Below are 22,862 nucleotides of genomic sequence, written 5' to 3' on the forward strand. Positions count from 1 at the left end.
AACCCTCGTGATCTACTCAGGTAACGAGGAATCAAGTGATACAGATAAAGTCTAACGCTCGACCCTCCTCATCAATCACTAATTAAGAAAATGCCCTGCAGGTTTGTCTACAGCCCGATCTTATGGAGGTATTTTCACAACCAAGGTTCCCTCCACTCAGATGACCAGTTTAAGTAACTTAAATAAAACTTTCCGGCCACAGAGTCTCCCTGTATAGCCCAGGCTATCCTGGAACTCACTATGTAGACCAGGGTGACTTGTCTCTGCCTACCAAGTGCCACTATGCCCAATACTAATAATTTTTTAAACAAAGAGAACGCATCCTTTATATATTAAATTTTTCTTTTGTTGGTTGTTAAAATTTCGACGAATTGACAATTGTGGTTCAGTCAAACCCGTGCGGGATGCTGGCCTTCAGGATTTTAAAATAGACTAGTGGAGGGAGAAAGGCAACAGGGACAGAAAAGAACAATGGTGTAGCAAAGGGAACTGGGGAGTGGGAGGAAGGTTGGGGGAAGGGAACTTCAAAGAAGACCAGAAGCCCCAGAGAAAGCCACTCTTGAGAAGCTAAGCTAGAATCCTTGGGGTGGGGCGGGGAGGGGGAGGAGCCAATCGCGCGGCGCTTGCGCAATGAGAGGCCCAGGTGCCCGCCGCCGCGGAAGCGTAACCACCTAGAGACGCCGCGCCGCTTGGGTGCCTGCGGCGCATGCGCAGACGGATCGGTCGCTGACTCTTCAGGGTCGCCGCCTCCACCGAGGTTGGCCCCAGATTTGAGTCTCGCGCTCTTCGTTCGCTTACCGGCGGCTTCCCTCCCATTCTCGCGCCCTGGGACGGCGAGGCTGGAAAAAGGGGTTGAGAGAGCTGTTGGCCGCCGCCTTTAACTTGTGCGTGGGGCGGCCATGTCGGCCGGCGAGGTGGAGCGCCTGGTGGAGCTGAGCGGCGGGACCGGAGGGGATGAGGAGGAAGAGTGGCTGTATGGCGGTACGGAACTTCCTGTCTGTCTCCCCGGTTCTCTCTGGCCTTCCTCCCAGCGTTTCAGGCCCAGGCGTCCGAGGCCTCTCGTATTGGCCCTAACCGGCCTTGGTTAGGCCGAGTGCGGCCTGCTCCCGGCCTTCGCCCGGACCCGCAGGCACTCACCGCGCGGTGGACGCGGGCCAAGGAGGCCGGGCAGCCCTGCGTCGCCCTCCTCCGCACCGCCCGGGCCTCCTCGCTTCTGCGCTCTCTATTCATGCTCTTTATCGATTCTGAGCCGCTTTGGTGTCTCTCTTGCTCAGTGGCTATGGGGTGCCCCTCCTCGTCCCTTTCTTTCAGAAACCGTCATTCTGTAATAGCAGCTAAATAAAGTCAGTGCAATGAAACTAACGTCTTGTTTCTTGATGGTCAGTTTGTATGGGATGCACCTGCAAGGGTACCTCCTTGTCTGAAAGTCGTGCTTTAAAAGTATTAATTAAAAGAAACAGATGAAATACACTGTGGTCCATAAAGAAAACCCTGAATTGTGGCCTGTATTAAGGTGAAGTGTTTTGTTTTTGTTTTTATTTTTTGTTTTTTGCTTTTTAAAGAGCCCTGTATAGTCCACGTCATAGTTGTATCTCGTGACTCTTCCCATAGGCTTGTATTCGGTGTTTTGTGTTTGTGTCCCCAAATTTAATGCGTCATGTACTTTGTTTTTGTAGGGGACATGTCTGATGTCTGAGTTTTAACTTTAAGTCGTAATCCCCCTTGGCTGTTATACCAGATTTGAAAGTATTTTGTTCTTTCCTAGAGCATACATTCTTGACATAAATTTCATAGATTATATAAAAGTGAACGTTAGCGTCTTAAGCAGCCTTTTAGTAATGAAACTCCGATAAACTTGTAAAATTGATTATTTCTTTAGTGGAAAGACAGCATCGGTACTACCCTTAAAATGTGAAATGTGTGGGGTTTCTCTTAGCATGATGTGTAAATCCCCTTGTATTTCTTTCCATAAGAGATGTGTCTTGCTTATGAAGTGATCTAACTTTGGCTATGCTTGTAGGCCCGTGGGACGTGCATGTGCACAGTGACTTGGCAAAGGATCTAGGTTAGTGCTTGTGATCTTCCCTTCAGATTTCTATACTACTTGTTGCTTAAGCTTGGTTTCTTTATTTACTTTATTTTATTTTATTTTATTTGGTAGATGAGAATGAAGTTGAAAGGCCAGAAGAAGAAAATGCCAGGTTGGTGAACTCTCTCCTGTTGATGTCTTACACAGATTGCGATTCTAGCAAGTTGTCTACTGTTTGATCATAATCCTTGGCGAAATTGCATTTTGACCAAAGTTGAAGGACTGTTTCTACTTGTGGACCAATCCTGTCCTGTTTTCTAGTAACGTATAGGACAATTTTTTGAGTTATTAGGTACTTGCCAACTTTTCACTGTAGAGTAACTTTCACCCTTAATTGAGCTTAGAGGTGTACACAACATAGTTGGGTTTTTGTTTTGTTTTGTTTTTCAAGACAACGTTCTCTGTGTAGTGTGCATAGCCCTGGCTGTTCTGGAACTCACCTTGTAGAGCGGGCTGGCAAGAAGATCCACCTGCCTCTGCCTCCCACGTGCTGAGATTAAAGGCAAGAGCAACTTTATCTGGCTGAGTGTAGTTGTTAAATTACTAAGAAAAAAAATAATTTACTGTAAGAATTAAAATAACTAAAAATTGTTGCTTTCATAGTTTGTTAGTGTTTTTATAGTGTCACTTACTTTTGGTATAATTTCTTATTTTTCTTTTCTTTTCTTTTCTCTTCTTTTCTTGGAAACAAGCTCTTACTGACAGGCCTGGAATTCCCTTTGTAGACTAGGCCAGCCTTGAACTCAAAGACATCTGTCTGACTGCCTCCTAGAGTGCTGAGATTAAAGACGCGCCACTATGCTTGGTTTGGCTGTAAACTAGTGCTTTATATTTTAAATTCATAATGGAACTAGTTTTTGAAAGGAAACTATGCTTGCTACTATACCATGAACAGAATGGATGCTATTTTTTTAATGTTGATTTTCTTTGTTATTATACAAAACAGTATTTTACAGAGTGTCCAAGGAACCAGACATTTACTCAGAATGTCACTACATCTAATGCATATAAGTACATGTCGTGTTAGCTTTAGTTTGATCTGGTGACTGTCTGAAATGATGAGGGGAGGAGTGATCTTGAACAGAGCAATTAAGGGCCAGAGAAATGGCCCAGTTGGGGACATTCATGCAGCATAAGATGTGGACATGAATGAATACATTCTAGGAGAGACTTAAGACAGTTAGTACTCACTGTCTACTCTATTGTTGAACTCTAGGTTCAGTGAGAGACTGGAAGAGGGATTTGGAAGATACCTGATGCCTTTGGCTTCCACATGGCTTCCACATGTATTCCCCCCTCTCCCCCCGCCCCAAACACACACATACACACGAAGCATTTAAAGAAGATTTAGGTTTTCAGAGTGGAGGAATTAATGCTTCAGTCCTAGCATGATAGCTCTAATCCAAAAGGCAAATAGCTCTAATGAAGACATGGAGAACCTGGGCTGTTTGTACACTGTTGCTGCTATTATAAAGTGATGTCTCCTTGGGAGCTTCCTCAGATGTTTAAACAGTTATAATGAATTAAGCAGTCCTACTCACTTTAAATTAGAGAAATAAAAACATACATGAACACAAGAATTTGAACATTAGTGTTCTTAGCATCAATCATAGCTGGTCCGTAAAATGGAAACGACCTACCTGTCCACCAAAACAAATTAATAGGTTCATTGCAATGTACCCTTATGGAAGTATTTCCTGGTGGAAGGAAGGAAACTGAGTATTGACTTGCTACAGTATGAGTGAACACGTGACATGTGACATCAGTACATAAAGTTTCCAGAATAAGCAAATCCATAGAGAAGAAAAGGCCAGTATTGTGGGATAGGAGAAAATGGGGATGCCGGGTGATGTATACTTACTTCTTTTGGGAGGCTATCTATGTACACAGTCTAGGATTTCACAACATGATTGTTACACTGTGTACAGAGTCTATCCCTTTAAGTATAGTGTTTAAATGGGTGGATGTGAATTATGTCTTAATGGAGCTTCTAAAATGAACACAGGTGATGGAAATCCATTACAAGTAACTTCCTTTGTATCAGAAGAAAAAGAGATTAAAACATAGGATACATGGAAGTAAGGGAGTGAAAGTAGAAATAGCCTCCAAAGAGCTGAAATTTTTATGAGCTAATCCTTAACTCTGAGTTTTTATTATTTAACTATAATTCTAAGTTCAGTTTGTAGTTTGTTGTTTTGTTTTTAGTTTTCTGTGTGTTTGTGTTTTGCCTGCATGTATGTCCATGCTCCGCGTCCATGCCTGTGGAGAATAGAAGAAGGCATTGGCTCCCCTGGACTGTAGTTTGGGACTGATGGTTGTGAGCTGCTGTGTGGGTGCTGGGACTCAAACCAAGGTTCTGGAAGGGCAGCAGGAGCTCTGACCCTCTCCTTCCTCAAGGTTCCCTTTCATGGTACCCTTTCTTGAGTTCTCTGGGACACAGAATGGTAGTTGATTGGAGTTAACCCATTCCTGCCTCCTCTGAGTATTGCTGCCTGTGTTTGTTGTTGATTTCATTTGGAGTTCTCTGTGTGTCTCATCCCCGTAGGAGGGCATCCATGTTTACATTTTTTACTTTTTTAGAAAAAGCTTATAATTTTATTGTTCTTGGATCTTAATGGTGATGAGGACCTAAAAGTTCTAACGTATTATGTCTAATAGATCGGAAGGAGTTCAGACAAAATTAGGATACAGCTTGGTACATACCATTGCATTACTCTGCCTAGGACCCTGCTGTTGAAATTGCCTGCCCATCGTCGTCGTGACTGGCTCATTGCCGAAGCCTCTGTCCTTAATTGCATTGCATTGCACTGATCTCAGTGCCACCATGCTTTACTTGTCCTGCTTAGCTGGGTAGCTGACTAGAGCATGCTCTTCTGTGCAATGGAGCGCAGCCTGCAGGCGGCGTGCACAACACGAGAGAGCAAGACTTGTTTCTTGATCTCCGCAAGTTTATTTAAGCAAAAATATAAATTAAGAATTACAGTAGTACATTTATCTTGAGTCCTGTGTTATGGCAGGAAAATTTGAAGTTTCTATTTATAAATATCTGTAAAATGTCAAGAAACTGACTATGCTATAGTTCTGGAAGTATTTTTTGGCTAATGGCTTGAGTCACGTGGAAATGTGAATGTTGTATTGTTGAACACATTTGGTTTTGTTGTTATAAAACAAGTCAAATTTGCCTTCTAAAAGTGATTAGTTTTAAAATTAATCAAAATTAGGTTTCAGGCTCCTTATTACTGTAAACTAGAGGACAGGCGTCCATGAAGATACACATATATATATATCTTGAAGTTACGTTTTTTGATTGAATAAAGAACCTATCTGATTTAGTGGAACAGCAAAGCAGGCAGAAATGTGTACTGAGCACTAAAAGAGTTAATATGATCATATCATAGAATCTCATGGGCATCAGGGAGAAATGAAACTGTTATGTAGCCCTTGACCATATAACAGTAGTTCCTGGCACACAGCAGATACTAAGTAAAGACTCAGAGGTAAAAGTGGTATGCTATGCATTATATTTTAAAAACATGAAAAACTTGAATTATGTCCTTCTAATTGTATGTCATTAGGAAATTATTGGGCAAGCCAGGTAGTGGTGGCACGTACCTTTAACCACTCGGAAGGCAGAAGCAAGCGGATCTCTGTGGGTTTAAGGCCAGCCAGAGCTGTTATACAGAGAAACTCTGTTTCCAAAAAAAAAAAAAAAAATACAGGAAAAAAGACCTATTGGGCAGAGAGCGGTAGTACAGGCCTTTAAAGCCCAGCATTTAGGAGGCAGAGACAGTTGGATCTCAGTTTGAGGTCAGCTTGGTCTACATGATGAATTGAAAGACATCCAGGGCTATGCAGACTGACTAAAAAAACCCAAGGAAGCCCAACGCTTGCTTCCATCTGAGTATGTTTTACACTAACAGGAAAACCGACAGACTTGTTTTCATCACCCAGTAGAGATAATAACTTTAGAAACTCTTAGCAGTGATAGCTTGAAATCATAGCATAATCTATGTACTTGCAGCAGCAGCCGTCAACCTGTCTGCTCGCTTTCTTTCTTTGCAGTGCTAATCCTCCATCTGGAATTGAAGAAGAAGCTGCTGAAAATGGCGTGGCAAAACCGGTAACATACATATCAGGCTTTGAAATCCAGTTACTCTCTGTTTAAAATCGTTAAGAACTTCATACTTTATTTACAGATAAAACCAGCATTTAACATAACCTTCAGCAGCATGTATGACTTGACCCCTATGTCAACTGATATATCTGGTATCATGGAAAGATTATGTTGAACTTAGTGAGGAGAAAAAATGATGGGAAGAAACTCTAGGGGACATAGAGCATTCACACAAGCTTGCTGTTTAGTGTTTCAAAGAACTAAGTAGTTGTAGATCACAGACTATGATAAGTGAGCTTGGTTTCCAAAGCCAACACTGAGTCCACAACCTAAAGCTGACTGTAACAGTGTCTTAGGAATGCACTCTGATTGTGATACTCCCGGACTCCGTGACAGTTAAAAATGGTACTTTGTTGTTCCCTCTGATGTTTGTTTTGATTATCTTAGTCCTGAACAGGAAAGGAAACTTGCTTTTTTTCATACTTAAACTTATAATCAAAAAAGCATTTGGTTAGGTGATATGACTATCTACCACTTTATAATTAAAATATAGTAGCCTTTTAGATCCATACTGAAACAGTTGTAAGCAGATCCACTTGTGTTTGAGAAGATACATGATGCTTCTTCAGTCACTTATGTGGAGAATCTCTTCATAGTATAATTGATGACCATGCAAAATGAATCTGAGGCATTGTAGTGTCTATAAGATAAAATTATTTAAAAAGAACTTGAGAAATTCTTATGAATGAAACATTTGTAAGATTTAATGTCAGTATTAAAATTACCAAATAATTAGCAGAGTTGAAAACATGGAGCATGCATTATTCTCTGAAAGATGGCAATAAAAGTTCTATTTCATAAACTTATAAATTATTGTAGACCATTAAAGTTGGATTAATAGCTTTATAAGCTTGTAATTTGTATTCTAAAATAATTTCAAAACCCCAGAGTAATTTTTTATTTATCACTATTGAATGCTGAATTGGATTATTTATTGCATTTTATAATTGTTTCCATCGGTGTAGAAAGTGACAGAGACTGAAGACGACAGTGATAGTGACAGTGACGATGATGAAGATGATGTTCACGTCACTATAGGAGACATCAAAACAGGAGCACCACAGTATGGGTAAGTGGCTTGCAGTGTAGGTCAGAGAACTTGTAAGAGTCACATTCTGTTTGCAGTCTGTCATTGGGCTTGGCTGTAAATGCCTTTAGTCTGTGGCACCTTGGTGGCCCCGAGTTATTCTTAAGTGAATGCACAATTATAAAGACACCATGCTTTGGTAGTCTGGGTGATTCTTTAATTTTACATTCTTTGTCTTAACACGATATGAAAGACCTCACTCCGGTTTCTACTGTGGGTGATGACTTTCTGCCTGAGTTAATTATGAAGAACATGAAAGCAGTGTCTGGTTGCCGCATCTAAAACATCTTTGCTAGAACATTTGCTAGTATTAGTTCTTTGATTAGAAATGTAACACTGAAATTGTAATTTACAATTTGTGATAATTTTATTTTATTATACAAACCTTAATTTAGGTCTTTAATTTTTATTTCTGAACTCAAGCTAACATATGTCTTCTTGGCCACCATCATTTTATTTCTGTGTTGTTTTTGAGTTAATAATTTACTGGGCCTTCTAGGTCAGTGTGCTGGTAACAAGACTGATGTTCCATGAACTGGACCAAATAAATGGACTATTGCCAATTCACTGAGCACAGGGATATTAGAGGGTCGCAAGAAAACATATTCAAATAGGGTAGAATTAAGAGATTTTTCAGATTAGCTGTATATAAGATGACTACTAAAACTTTTATCTTTGGGAGGTTTGTTTTGATAATCACTAATCATTTTGATCAGGATGAAGTGGAATTTCCGTGTTGTTCCTGATGGCTGAGAATGCTGAACTTTTAAAAATGTTTGCTGACAATATGAGAACTGTTGGTTCATTGTTGATTAGTCTGCTTATGGAATAGGTTGTATGGGGTTTTGATATTTGCTTTGCTTTTAGAATCTTCTTCCTCTTCCTTCCTTCCTCCTTCTTTTCTCCTTCCTCCTTTTTCTTCTTCCTTCTTCTTTCTTCTTGTTCCCAGACAGGGTTTCCCTGTGTAACAGTCCTAACTGTCCTGAGATTAGGCTAGCCTTGAACTCCCAAATATCGGCCTGCCTTTGCCTCCTGAGTGCTGGGATTAAAGGTATGTGCCACCGTGCCTTGTTCTTAAGCTCTTTATCTATTCTGTATCTGTCATTGTCATGTGATTTTTATCTTCACTCAGTTGTTTGCTTTGCTATTGGAAAGAGTGAATTTCACGTAATTCCAATTTCCATTTTTGTTTTTATTTCCTAAACTATTGGACTGGTTTTTAGGTAGAACTTGCTAAATGCCTCTCGAAATATTTTCCATAGCATAGCAGTTTGGTGTTTGATCATTTTGTATATAGACTTTTGTTGAGAGTGAGATAAAAGATTTAGGTTCATTCTTCTGCAGGTGGACATTTGTTGTGGTGTTGATGTCTTTGTGGAAGCTCAAGTGACTGTAACTGTGTGAGATTATTCTGTGTGAATCCTGACCCATTGATCCAATGTCTGTTTGTGCTGGTGCCGAGTTTGTTCTTGGCTCTGGAATGTTTCCCAGTCAGGTATAGTGATGCTTCTGGCATTGTTCTTAGTTGAGATAGCTTTGGTTTCTGAGGCCCTTCATGCTTTCATATAAATGTTAGCGTTATTCTTCTTTTTATGAGGAATGTCACTTTTATTTTGATGGGATAATATCTATCTTTCTCCCGCTTCCCATTTTCTTTCCCATTTCTAAAGCTAAAACTTTAGGTGCTATATTGAGTACAAGAGGAAAGTGTGGACATGCTTGTTTCATAACTGACTGTAGTGGGACCATCGTCGCATACGGTATTGGTTGTGTCTGAGTGCCATACCGATTTGCCAGTCTAAGATAGTTTCCTTGCGTTTTTAATTTCTTTAGGATTTTTATTGGAGGGATGTTGGACTGCATCAAAGATTAAAATTGTAAATCATAACCTTACAGCAATGGAGGATATTGAACTCAGAGCTTTCCTTTGCCCGTGCTGGGCAAATAAATGCTCCTTCACTGCAGCCCGCAAAGAAAAGCCAAGATCATAGGTCTAATTAGTGGAAATTTTAAGGGAGAAATTAAATAACATGATTCATGATGTGAACATAAATCTTTGAAGTGTTTCTGTTCACTATAAGTCATTCTTACCTGGTCCTGTGTTTCTTCTTCCCACCCCCCCAAACATTGTCAAAGGCAATTTCTGTCAACACGAACACTTGACTTTGAGTTTTCTACTCACTAAAAAGAGATTTTCTTCCTGTTGTTGTTGTTGTTGTTGTTTTGGTTTTGGTTTTAGTTTTTTTGAGATGGGTTTTCTATGTAGTCCTGCCTGTTTTAGAACTCATCATGTAGACCAGGCAGATCTCGAACTCACAGAGATCCACTTGCCTTTGCCTCCTGGGTATTAGGATTAAAGGTGTGTGCCACTATGCCCAGAAGTAAACTCACTTTAAGAAAAATTATACCAAGTCCATAGTGGTCTGAGTAACCTGCCCCGAGTTGCACAGTTAATTGCATTTGAACATCGGTTGGTTTAGCTTCAGTTATTTGTCACATGCATACTAATACCTTTACAATGTGACTTGGTTTTCTCGTGTGTGTCTGTGTAGTCCCAGCCCAGACTAAGATGGAGGGTATTGCAGGTGTCCTAGAAGTGGAGCCTTTTCCCCTTTAGTTATTAACCTGTTAACACTCTTTTTCCTTAGTCTCCAGATTTTCTTTCACATTTCTTCTAAGTGCCTTCATTTTTATGAATGGCGCACTGCCTGTGTACTGGGATGTGAGGAGGCCCACAGTGGGGTGATGGTATTTAGTGGGGCAGGAAGCTTTCACTGCTGCAGATAGCTAGATGTTAAGGAACTAGGGGTACCAGCAAAGATGCTTCTCAGATGTGTGCTACGATAGCGTATTGAGTTTAGTACCTGGGAGATTTTTGAGACGGAAAAATGTCAGATCTTAAAAAAACAAATTAGTTCTTGGGACTGGAAAGATAGCTTAGCACTTGTTTTTGCAGAGAATTTGGGTTCAGTTCCCAGCACTAAATTGTTATGGTGGCTCATAACAATCTGTAATGTTAGTTCTAAGGGATCCAGTGCCCTCCTTTGACCTCTTTGGGCACCAAGCACGTTTGTAATGTACATACATATAGGCAAAACAGTCACATACATAAAATAATATAAAACATTAAGAATTATTTTTTTATCCTGTAATAACTAAATAACAAACTTTAAAAATCAGTGTAAAAATCCGTGTGTACCTGTTCAATCATTTTCTGAGTCGAATATCCTCCTGTTTTTTTACTAATATGTTTTTGAAGTTAATTTTTATTCTATTTTTAGGAGTTATGGAACAGCACCAGTAAATCTTAATATCAAGGCAGGGGGAAGAGTTTATGGAAATACAGGTAAAATTTGTATTTGCAGCTTCATCGGTATGAAAATAGGTCCTGAGTAGATTATATTAGCTCTTTGCACGAGTCTTTCACTGTCTGCTATACACGAGCAGACTTCCTGTGAAAGGCATCATCTCAAACAGTGTGTGGCTGGCTGTGTTCCTGTGCTTGTTTTAGAACTTTAAGAAGCCTTTCTTTGCTCACACGTTGTATAAAACAGCAATGTAACACATCGGCATTAGCAGCTCTGTTGATGTTATGACCTTTTGCTTTTGTTTTTTGAGGTCGTATCTCATGTAGCCAAGGCTATCCTTGACCTAGCTGTGTGCTGGAACCTTGCCTGGAGTTCCTGGTGCTCCTGTCTCATTTCCCAAGTGCGTGCATGCTAGGAATGTGCTGCCACTCTAGGCCATAATGTCTAAGTCCCAACTTTTTCATCCTGTTCATCTTGAAAGTTTGATCACCAAGTTTGACTTTGTCTAGTTTACAGTCAGGATGGGTGGTAGAGGGTGATTGATGTCTCCTCTTTTTGTCTTCTAGCTTCTTGCTAAAATAGTGTCTTTGCCCTTTTGCATTTCTATAAAATAGGAACCAAAGTCAAAGGAGTGGACCTCGATGCACCTGGCAGCATTAATGGAGTTCCACTCTTGGAAGTAGATCTGGATTCTTTTGAAGATAAACCATGGCGGAAACCTGGTAAGATTATGTGGTTCTATTTTAATACCCAAAAAGTATTTGTGAGCAGCACTGTAAAATACTGTCTTTTACAGTGTCTTGTTTATTGTCCTAAGCAAATAATGAGTACTGAGACTTATATCATTAAATATTATTTGTCCCTGGAATTAACAAATGTAGACTCACATTTATTATGATAACATTTCTAAAGGAAATCATTTTGATCAAAATGTTTTTTCAGTCTTTGCTTCATTGTGGCAATTTTGAGAACTAGCAAAAATTCAAGGGTGTTATGATGAATGTCATAGAAAATATGTTAATGTTCTCTTATATATAAATTATTCGTAATAGTGAGTTTCATTATGACGTTTCCATGCATGTGTATAATGTCTTTCAGTCATACCCACCCATGTGTCCCCTGCAGTCCAGTCTGTCACCCTTCCTCTTCGGAGCTCACTCTCCTGCTTTCATATGTGCACTTTTATATTACGCTATAATTTTGATGCTGCCACAGAGTTAAAATATTTGCATCCTAAAAGTATGTTTCATCTTTAGGTGCTGATCTTTCTGATTATTTTAACTATGGCTTTAATGAAGATACTTGGAAAGCTTACTGTGAAAAACAAAAGAGGATACGAATGGGACTGGAAGTTATACCTGTTACTTCAACCACAAACAAGATTACGGTAATTAGGAAACCTTCCAGAGTAACCCTGCCTCTTCTCCTGTTCCACTCTGACTCCCCAGATAAGTCACTTTCCCCCTAACAAGGTGATAAATGCTGCACAGCAGTTTAATTTTTTTGTTCTCATGTTTGTGTTTATTTATATTCCCTTCACTTTGAGTTTCATGTTGATGATTACTGTATGTAATCAGCTAGCTGTAGGCCACAGCTAGTTACTATTAATGTGGCCTATCAATTAAAAATTGTGTGGTATCTTAATGGGGAATATGTTATTTAACTTAGGCCGAAGACTGTACTATGGAAGTTACACCAGGTGCAGAGATCCAAGATGGCAGATTCAATCTTTTTAAGGTGAATTTTAGTAAATTATCCTTGGTTGCTCTCATTTTTCTTGAGTCTGCTCCCATCCCACTGTTCAGGGGAGAAAATTGAAGTATAGGCAGCTACATTTTTTCCAAACCTTCAGCTTCCTGGTGACTTACACATTTGCTTATTGTTTACACTCCTTTTCCAAGCATGTGCCTCTATAACCTGTCACACTAACATATGCCAAGTAAAGCTGTTGTCTGCTCTGCTGTGATTATAGGTGGCACACTTGTAGGATGTGACAGTCATGGCTGCCAGTGCGGCACTCACTAGATTTTGCTCTTTTCCTTAGCAACAGAATTGGAAGCTTTTCATTTTCCCAGTTCTTAAAAAATGGAGGGATGGTGACAGTTATTATCTCTGATACTAAAATCATTGGTATATTAGCTCACAATGAAGGTGCTTTCAAGAATTTGAGATATTCTCTAACAACCTCTCAAGAATTGAGCAGAGCCATTGAGTTTTAAAATTAATACTTAAAAAGACTAGGTCCATGTGAGTGATGTGAAGCCTTGCAGGGTTAGGGACATCAAGTCTGTCCAAAGAAAAATAGTACATTTTCACTGCAACTTTTCCTGAAGTTTGGTCAGGTAATCTCTCCTCCCCTTGTTTTGAATTCTTTCGTCGGGGACCTTTTCTATACCTCATGGCCTGGCTAGAGAACTCTATGTCCCTTTGGGGACACCAAAGTACTGCCTTATGCAATGCATATGCTATATCTGCAGATGTAGAGCTATATCTGCAGATGTAGCTTTTATCTGAACACAGTTCTATGTAAAGACTTTAATTTTAATTTATATCCTACTATAGGTAAGTATTGGTCCTTGTTCTGTTTATATTTTCAAGTACTTGGTGATATTTACTCCATTTTAAATGATTACCAACCTTTCAGGTGTCTGCTCGGGCATTGAATATTTTGTGATAAATTATTAGAACAAATACATGGTCAAGTTTAAAAATGAGCTGTTTCATTTCATTGGTGGTTTTGTTTTGTCTTGTTTTCTTAAGAAGAATGAGAACTTCCATTATAAACCATCAGCTAATACATAGCTTTGTTAATCTTAGATTTGTAGACAGTGAAATAAGTGGCTGGCCTCGCTTGAAAGTTGTGGGTATATAGTTTACATTCATGCATATGCACACAGAGAGAGAGGGAGAGGGAGAGAGAGAGAAAATTGAGAGGAAGTCTGTGTTTTCTGATTCTGGTTGATGGATTTGTTCTGAGTGAGTTTTATGGTTGTTGTTCAGTGGTGTTCTTGCCTTGATCAGGGGTTTGAATGCTAGTAAGTCTGTTACAGGCAAACATTTCCCCCACTTTGGTTATACTGTGGTCTGTAGGAAATGGCGGAAATAAAGCCATATGAAAAGATACTCATTTTCAGCCACCATGCAACATTGCTGTGAACAGCAGGCAACCATTAAAAGGTTCTCAAGCAGTAGAGATTGTGCAGATCTGGATTTTGGAAAAGAAAATGACAGCCAAGTGGAGTTAAAAGGTCAGATAGGGAGTTGACATAATAAGTAGTGTACCAGTGAAACAAACAGGGCTGCTCACCATGGTGACGGGCCAAGGGATAGGGGCTGCAGAGTCACTGTTGAAGTTCTGTTCCTGTCTCTCATAAATATAGTCAAAGTCAAGTGAGAAACAGCCCAGCAGCCTTTTGAAGGCATTCATCCCCCTTAAGTTATGTAAGCTTGAGTAACAAGTCTAGTGAATGGGAGAAACCAGCCTATAGATGCCTTTGTCATCAGTGTTTATCAGACTCTGATAGCCAGGAAGGAAGAGCCTTTTATGTGCCTTCATGGGAATAGGCTTATTGGTTTTCTGTTTCACTTTGTGTTGAGAAGGAGTTGAGCTGTGTAATGCAGGATGGTCTGGAACTTGCTAGGTAGCCCACTCTGACCTCAAAGTCATAAATCCCAGAGTGGGTGCTAGGATAACAGGCAAGTGTCACTATGTCTGTCTGCTTTCAGTTTTGTTTTTTTCCCTGTGCCAAGTAAAAGGTGAAAGAAACTTGAGGCAATTTTACCCTCTCGATTGGGTAAAATAAATTGGTAATTATAGAATTTGGGTAAGGCTTAGAAGAAAATGACCATTAGGGAACAAATCAACCATAACCTCTCTCCTTACCTTTTTATTAATTCCCTTTCATTTTCTCATCTTATGATATCATTTTATGATTGATTTTTATTTTCTGTTGAGACAGGGTTTCCCTGAGTAGCCCAAGATGACCTCACTTTGCCTATCTTCCTGCTTCACCCTCCATAATGCTGGAGTGCAGATACGTGTCACCATCTATTGGTTTTGACATTTTCTCTTTTTTTTTTGGCGGCGGTGGGGGTGGGGTGGGGTGGGGTGGGGTGGGAGTTTCTGTATAGCCCTGGCTGTCCTGGAACTCACTTATTTTGTAGACCAGGCTGGCCTCGAACTCAGAAATCCTCCTAACTCTGCCTCCCAAGTGCTGGGATTAAAGACGTGCGCCACCATCGCCCGCATTGACATTTTCTTAAAATAGTTCTCGAACCGTCATGTATAGCATGGACTGTATGAATATGCATGAACTTAAGCAGCAGTGTTGGAACTTGGCCTGTTGCCTGTGGACTTCACATCCCAGAGACAGTTTTGGTTTCTTTATCTCTTACTACTGCACTGCATCTCTTAGACTAGGGCTGTGATGTCTGTCTTCACTCTGATCTCCATTTCGTCTTTCTGGGAGCTTTCTTTTGACAGTTGGATTCTTTACTTGATTTTTATTTCTGCTGCTGCTTTTCATTTCCAAGAAAGTTTTCATTACTTAACATCTTACTCTGTTTTTTACTATCTTTCAGTGGATTTTAATAATTGACATTTTAAATTTTAATTTTTGCTATTTTTTTCTACATAGTCTCTTTGTTCTGTTAGTTTTTCATGTTTTCAGCTTCTGATTTGGACTGTTTTTTCAAATGTTCTTTGACTTTTGTAAGAGTAGGCCCTGCAGACTATTGGAAGCTCTGTCTCTATGACAAAAGCTCACTTACTGTGGGCTTTTCCAGAGGGTTGCAGTTTGTTTATGTGCTGTTATCTTGAAGTTGTTTTCCTACAATCAATCTATGTTTGTTTGTTTGTTTGTTTCTTTCTTTCTTTCTTTCTTTCTTTCTTTCTTTCTTTCTTTCTTTCTTTCTTTCTTTGTGGGAGTCTGATTTTCAGAAACAGTCCAGTGTGACTAAAAGCCTTGGCCAGTGACCTCAGACAGTCCTGGAGCTTGGACCGTCAGCTTCTCTGCTTCTGCCATGAGAGTGTGGTTTTGCCTTGTTCACTGACTTAGGATTCAGTCTGCTGAGTTAAGTTTCTTCATCTGCTTTCAGAAGTACCAGGCTTTGTGACATCTCCAGTGCTTAGGTCTTATGGGTTGAGATGTGGTCATTCATTTATTGCTTGCAGGTTCTCCTATCTTTACCCTAGTATTATTTAGAGATCAGTAATTTATATTTTTGTCAATTATAATTTTAAACACTTATTATTTGTGTTACTAAATTCTTTAAGAAATTAACATTGTGTATATGCCTGTGTTGAGCAGCATTCACATGGCACACGTAGGAGATCAGAGGACCACATTCAGGAGTTGTTTCTCTCTCTCCATCATGTGGTACCAGAGTAGTAGACTTAGGTCATGAGGATTGGTGGCAGGAGCTGTTTCCCTCTGAGCTTCTTGCCAGCCATTAACTTCTCAAGTTTGTAAATTGTAGTTAAATTTTGTTTAGCTCTGTAGGATCTGCTGTTAACTTGGTTTTAGTAAATCAGACACATATGTAATTATTTCTCAAAATGCTAGGTTTTATGAAGTGATAGCCTCATGTTCTGGCTAGGCAGATTTTGAGTCTATCCCTTAGGGCAGCATCTGGCTGTGCATATAGATAGTTAAATTCAAGGTAATGATTCAATGTGATGAGGAAGGTTGCTAGATTGGGGAAAGAAAATGAACATAATAGACATGGACTTTGGCTGCCGTAATGGGAAAGCTAGGTATTCAGTAAATAATAGTGCCAACAATTACGTATTTAGACACTCCATGTTATTTGAAAGACTGAAGAAGTGACATTAAAGCAAGGTCTCAAAATCAATTAAATTTAAAATATATATACATATATATGTGTATATATCTGTATGTATATATACGTGTATGATGCATGTGTATATATACATATATGTTAGTCCACATCCTGTTTTCTAGACATGTAGGGTACAGATTTTTATATGAAGCCAGAGTCTTCAAAGGTCTTGCTATAGTGCAATAAGCAGATAGTATCATACAACAAAATAATCAGATAATAAGAAATTTTAAGAAAATAGAAAGTCACAGGAGAGAGACTGAGAATGATAAAGGAAGTCTATACTATTCCAAGGTATAGTCTGAATGGCACAGGAGTCCTCTAATGGCCACTGAAATCCACGATGGGATTCCTTGTAGATACTGGAAACTGAGTGGTACTAAACCCTCTGTACTCTGTTTTCTACTCCCACGTGCATCTGCATAATAAAGTGTAAATTTAAATTAGCTACAGTTAGTGACTAGCAGCAACAGAGCAATAGACTCATAAAAATTATGTGACTATGCTCAAAATAAAGCTTGTACAGAAGGCCCTAGCAATCTTAGCGTGTGGTGGCTTTTCTTTTGATGCTAAGTCAGTGATAACTTTGCTGAGAGGAAGTAATTGATGGCTTGTCTTCATCGCTACTTCAATGCTGTTTGTTTGTTTGTTTGTTTTTTGAGACAGGGTTTCTCTGTATAGCCCTGGCTGTCCTGGAACTCACTTTGTAGACCAGGCTGGCCTCGAACTCAGAAATCCGCCTGCCTCTGCCTCCCAAGTGCTGGGATTAAAGGTGTGCGCCACCACGCCCAGCTACTTCTGTGCTTTGAGAACCCTTTTAGTAAAGGAAGGGTTAGTCAGAAATCAGCATTCTGCTACCCTCACAGTCCTGTTAAGATCCCAAACAGCCAAATGGTTATTAGGATATGGAAGTGCACGTGTGGATGGATAGACAGAGGGGGGATTCATGTCCCAGGGGAGATGCAGTTGGAAAGGTGAAGGAATTCATTATACTACTGACTCAGCATGGCTTAACTTACAAACTGTCAGCTCTGGGAAGTTCCCATTTAAGTTATTCTAGTCTGTTTTTGATCCATAATTGAAACTACAAAAAGCAATAACATAGATTGAGGTTGGGGAGGCTACTGTACTTTAATTAGAAGAATCTATGAGACGATCTGGAGAAAGGATATCCCAATCAAAAAGGATAGTAAATTCAGAAATCCTGATGAGAGAGACAAGACAAGAGGAAAGGCTATCCTAACTGAGTGTGATGAGGATGAGTGGAGGAAGAATAGAAAGAAGCAAGTCTCCTAGTGTACAGCACCTTCAGTGCCCAGACCGTGTAGGCCGTGCCCAGAAGGCCTTCCATCTCATTTTGGTTGATTTGGGAGGCAGTTGGAGAACCTTGAGCAGAGAGAGACATGAGCTGGCGTGTGGGAGACTGCTTTCGCTCTGTGCACAGGTTGGAATCTGGAGTATTGAGAGCAAAAGTGGAGGAGGCTATCACAGTAGCTGCTGTACGCTGATGACTTCGACCTGCCTGTCAGTCAGCAGGAGTTAGAGAACACCTGTTCGCTTTGTTCTCTCTGAGAAGCTGGGTGGGGGATGCCATTTTATTAATATGTGGACAATGTGGAGAGGATCAGAATAGAGGAAATGGAGAGTGTCAGTTTGATGTGCTAAGAAATTGAGTATAACTTGCTGGTATTCATGGGACCAGCTGATAATGTTAACTGTATTCCCAATCCTTCAGGTAGAGTAACGTGTTTCTTTTTTGTTTCGTCCTTTATTACCCCTCCCCCTTTTTAAAGAGTTCATGCTTGTGTGCATGTTTGTGTGTTTGTGTGTGTTCACCTGGTTGACACACAGATGCCATAATGCATTGGTGAGGGGCAGAGGACAGCTTTCAGGAATTGCATCTTTCCTTTTTCATGGGTCCCAGGAGCCCATTTGTAAGGCTTGGAAGTACAAGCCCTTTACTCTGAAGCGCCTCACTGTTCCTTAGCCCTAGGTTTTCATGGCATGAACTGTATTGTGCGCACTCTAACTATTGTGTTCGCTGAGACTTTCTCTTTCAGTATTCTGAGCTTTTAGTACAGAGTGGATAGTGAATAAATGTTTGCTAAATGAACTGTTCCCCTCCCGTCACCACATCCTGGCCGTTTATGTGTCAAATGTGCATCAAATCCATTTTAATCTTTTTGTTTTTCTAAGTGATGATCCCCATATCCCAACAGGATCTGTATGTTTTAAATTAATTTGCTTTTAGTAAGCAGTAGAACTCCTTTTTCAATAACCTCAGGGTTTTTTTTTTTCCTCCAGAAAAAAGAAGTGTAATCATTTTCTTTGAGTGATATATAAATTCATTTAGGAAAGTACTGTAGTGAGCATGTTACTGAGTGTGTACACGTTAAAGCCATGGCGTAAGAAGCATGATGACAAACATGTTTCAGGGCATGCATAACTCATGGACATGGAATGTATATTCAAAGGTTGCAGTTCAGATGGAAGAAACTCTAGGCATGTTCATCATGCATCTTAAAGCTGTAACTGAAGATAAATAAAGGCTGAAAATAAAAAAAGGTGTGTTAAAATAGGAGTTTGCCCCTACAATTCCCCACCTGATAATGTTAATGACACCTGTTCCTCCACGCCAGGGCCCTTTTTATTTCTAGACATATCCTTTCTTGTTTCCTTCTTTCTTTATTTATTTATTTTTATTAGGTATTTTCTTCATTTACATTTCTAATGCTATCCCCAAAAGTCCCCCATACCCTCCCCCCCCTCCCCCACCCACTCCCACTTCTTGGGCCTGACCTCCCCTGTACTGAGGCATATAAAGTTTGCAAGACCAATGAGCCTCTCTTTCCACTGATGGCCGACTAGGCCATCTTCTGATTCATATGCAGCTAAAGACACGAGCTCTGGGGGTTACTGGTTAGTTCATATTGTTGATAAACGCATTTTTAAGGCCTAATTAATTATAGGTAGGTGCCATCGGATAAAAACCAATAGCTAGTTAATAGAGATCTGCCTCTTTTTAAGTTAGTAAATACTTAGCTTTATTTTATTAAAAATTTATTTAATGATAATTTTTAATATCTTGACTTATAATTAATTAATTCCCCCTTTCCACTCTTTCCTCTAACCCCTCCCACAATCCTTATTCTCAAATACATGGCCTCTTTTTTAAAAAGTTTTGTTTTATGCACAACACACACACACACACGTTCCTAAATATAATCCACTCTGTGTGTATTACTAGTGTGCATATGGCCTCAGAGCTGATTATTTGGCAATGGATAACTAGTTATGGGGCTCTTCTTTATTATTATTTGGTAATGGATAACTAGTTATGGGGCTCTTTGGAAAGACCATTTCTCCCACTCAGCATTTCCCAGTTGCCCATAATTCTTAGGCTGAGGGTTGAAGCTCCTTGAGCTTCTTCCCTTCTGTGTTGACATGGCCATTGGGATGGTCATTGGTTAAGTCTTGTTTGGGCAGCCACGTCGATAAGCCTGGCATTTCTAGGAGACATAGTTTCACTACAAACTTCCTGTTCTCTGGCTCTTTCTGCCCCTCTCTTTCCCTCAATGATCCTCAAGCTTTGCGTGCAGGAATTCTATTGCTGTATCAAGTGGGACTGAGTACCACGTGACTTTTGCTTATTGCATTTGAACTGTTGTGATGTCTATAATTGCTGTTGCTGAAGAAGTTTCTTTGAAAGGGGGTGAACTACACTTCTCTCTGGGCATGAGAACAAATATCAGTACTATATCAACTATACTACAGGTCAGGCCTCATGACCAGAAGTTGACTAATACAAAATGGTCTACATGTTTTTTGGAGCGCATTTTTGTCTTGGTATTTTTGTCTTCAGGAGTTGTTTGTTTGCTTGTTTGTTTTTGTTAGGATAGAGTTAGAATGTAGTTAGGAATTATGCTTACTTAGTAAAGTGAAGGTCTCCTCCAAGACTGGCTTTATTTCCAGTAGCAGCTGTTGTTTTCCTCTTGGTGACCAGGCTTTAACTCCACCTGGACAGCTGTGGGCTACAGCCATGGTTTACGTGCTGCTGCTGCACCTTACAGTCCTCCTGCCATGCAGGTTGTTGCTGTGATACGTGGGCATCATAGCTGGCCAGGACTAGTCTTTGCTTCCCTCCAGTGGCTTTGGAGTTAGCGTAAAGAGGGAGAGGTAGTAAGGAGACTGGCGACTGATTCCCAGTGCCTGGGTACGCAGATCTGGCATGATGGGTGCTGGCTGGTTCTAGTGATAAGTTATGGATGTGCAGGGGCAGATTTTCTTCTCATACAATATATAGTGGAACATATTCACTCTTCCAATTAACTCCAAGACCATCCTACTCACCCAACTTCATGTTCTGTTTCTTTCTCCCCTTTATCTTAACAAATGAATAAAACTCCTAAAGATAAAAATGCCAAAACAAAAATGTATACCAAAGAACATGTAATCCATGTTGGTCAGCTTCTGGTCGTGATACACCCAGTGACACTCCACTGGAGAAGAGTGATTTTCCTTTTCTCAGCAGCCGTCAGCTGTAGACAGCTGCTTGGTTATGGGTGGGACTTTATGTTCACTTTATGTTCCCTTTCTGTGCTGGGATTTGCCTGGTTTGAATTTGTGCTGGTCTTATGCATGATCTCACATTCTCCATGAGTTCATGTGCGCATCAGTCCTGTTCTGTCTGGATGATGTTCTTGGAATCATTTATGACCTTTGACTCTTACAGAGCCAGCTCTTTGTGTTTCTTTTTCTTCTGCATAGGTTCCTGAGCCTTGAGGGAACAGGTTTGATAAAGACATCCCATTTAAGGATGAATGCTCCAAAGTCTCTTACTCTCTGCACATTTTTCATTCGTGGGTCTCTGTGTTAGTTCCCATTTACTGCAGCAAGCTTCTCTGAGGAGGATTAAGTGATACTCTGAACTATGAACATGGCAGCAGTATGTTGTTAGGAGTGATTTTATTGCTATGTTCCTTTAGAAACATAAGAGTAGTAAGTTTCCCCTAGAACCCATGATATACCTAGTTCTAGGTCCTTTGCACCTTTAATGGTGTCAGATATAGATTCCATCTCATGGAGTAGGACTTAAGTATAATAAAAAGGAGCTGGCTACTCCCCTAACATTTACGCCACTGACACACCAGTGTATCTTGTAGGTAGGTAGCATTGAACATAATAATAAGGCTTATAGCTTGGTGGTATTGATGGTTACTTTTCTCCTCTGGTCGTGAGCAAGTTACCTTTTATGACCATAAATATTCGTCAGTAGGTATGAAGCCTTTAGTGGACACTAGTTCAATTTCCAGGAGAAGAGGTTCTTTACATTGGCATTATAGCAAATCACCGTCTGAGATAGGAAATGGTTAGGATGGCAGGTAAAGGTTGAGAGTACAGAGCAGAAAAGTCTTCACGGCCTTCTTTGAACTCAGAGGCATGGAGTCATAACCATGGGCATCCTACACTCATTTACTTTACTCATGAGCAATTGATGAGTCTCTAGGAGTCACAGTTTATTGGAGCTTCTAAGTGACAAACTGAATATTTTATTTAGTAAATGGAAAATTTTGATCCTTGAGTTCATTTTTGATGCCTTTCCCCTAATGCTAAACTCACATAGGTCCCTTTTAATAAATATCCAGGCTTGGTGCATTCTTCGTATTTAACTTCAGAACAGATGTTACAGGCTTAAAAGTTCTTCATGCTTGATGGTTTCTTAAATTAAGCAGAATAGTAACCCCAGTTTTCTTTTTGAAGGTACAGCAAGGGAGAACTGGAAATTCAGAGAAAGAAGCAGCACTTCCATCTACAAAAGCTGAGTTTACTTCTCCGCCATCATTGTTCAAGACTGGTCTGCCACCAAGCAGGTTAGTTAGACTGCCATGTCCCAGCGTTGGGCTCTTGGTGCTGCATCTGTGCTGTAATGCTATCCTAAATATGAAGGCTCCCAGTGTTCTAGTGCAAATGACAACAGTTTGCTTTTAGTTTGAAGTCATTATTGAAAAAACTCTTCAGGATGCTTATTCCACCTTGAAAACACCACACACCCAAGTATGAGAAATGAAGCATGGGCTGTAGTCCCAGCAGTCCTCCATACACACATGGTGCGCATGCTCTTCACTGTGCATAGAACCTGACATGAAGAGCCCTTGGACTTTTAGGTCGACATCTATGGACCTATATATGGACCTATATAGATATTTTTGTAAAAGAAGTGATAGAAATGTCATCCATAAAAGTCTCATGGCTTTCTTTGCTTTCACATAACACCAAGCTTTGTGTTTATAAAATACTAAATAGGAGTAATTGTGCAGGAAAAAAAAAATGTTCTTTTCACTCAGATGTGACATTTGTTTCTTC

The 22,862-nt window shown here is 40.0% G+C and overlaps 1 protein-coding gene across 8 annotated transcripts in view; it reads left to right on the forward strand.

Annotated features, from left to right (window-relative positions):
• The first annotated feature begins 657 nt into the window (after positions 1-657).
• Positions 658-22,862, forward strand: part of Fip1l1 (FIP1 like 1 (S. cerevisiae)) — a 63,353-nt gene continuing 41,148 nt past the window's right edge. For 3 of the 8 annotated variants that reach the window (NM_001159573.2, NM_024183.6, NM_001159574.2), the window contains exons 1-9: positions 711-981; positions 2,021-2,065; positions 2,162-2,201; positions 6,152-6,209; positions 7,229-7,332; positions 10,632-10,696; positions 11,273-11,380; positions 11,915-12,045; positions 22,260-22,369. In NM_001159573.2, coding sequence (NP_001153045.1) covers positions 900-981; positions 2,021-2,065; positions 2,162-2,201; positions 6,152-6,209; positions 7,229-7,332; positions 10,632-10,696; positions 11,273-11,380; positions 11,915-12,045; positions 22,260-22,369 — 743 coding nt within the window. In that variant the 5' untranslated portion in view covers positions 711-899. Of the gene's footprint in view, positions 982-2,020; positions 2,066-2,161; positions 2,202-6,151; positions 6,210-7,228; positions 7,333-10,631; positions 10,697-11,272; positions 11,381-11,914; positions 12,046-12,326; positions 12,396-22,259; positions 22,370-22,862 lie in introns of all 8 variants that reach the window. The other 5 variants (NM_001376964.1, NM_001376965.1, XM_006504265.4 and 2 more) reach the window with 4 other exon arrangements.

Source organism: Mus musculus, chromosome 5, assembly GCF_000001635.26.
Source record: "Mus musculus strain C57BL/6J chromosome 5, GRCm38.p6 C57BL/6J".
In the NCBI taxonomy this organism is placed as follows: Eukaryota; Metazoa; Chordata; class Mammalia; order Rodentia; family Muridae; genus Mus; species Mus musculus.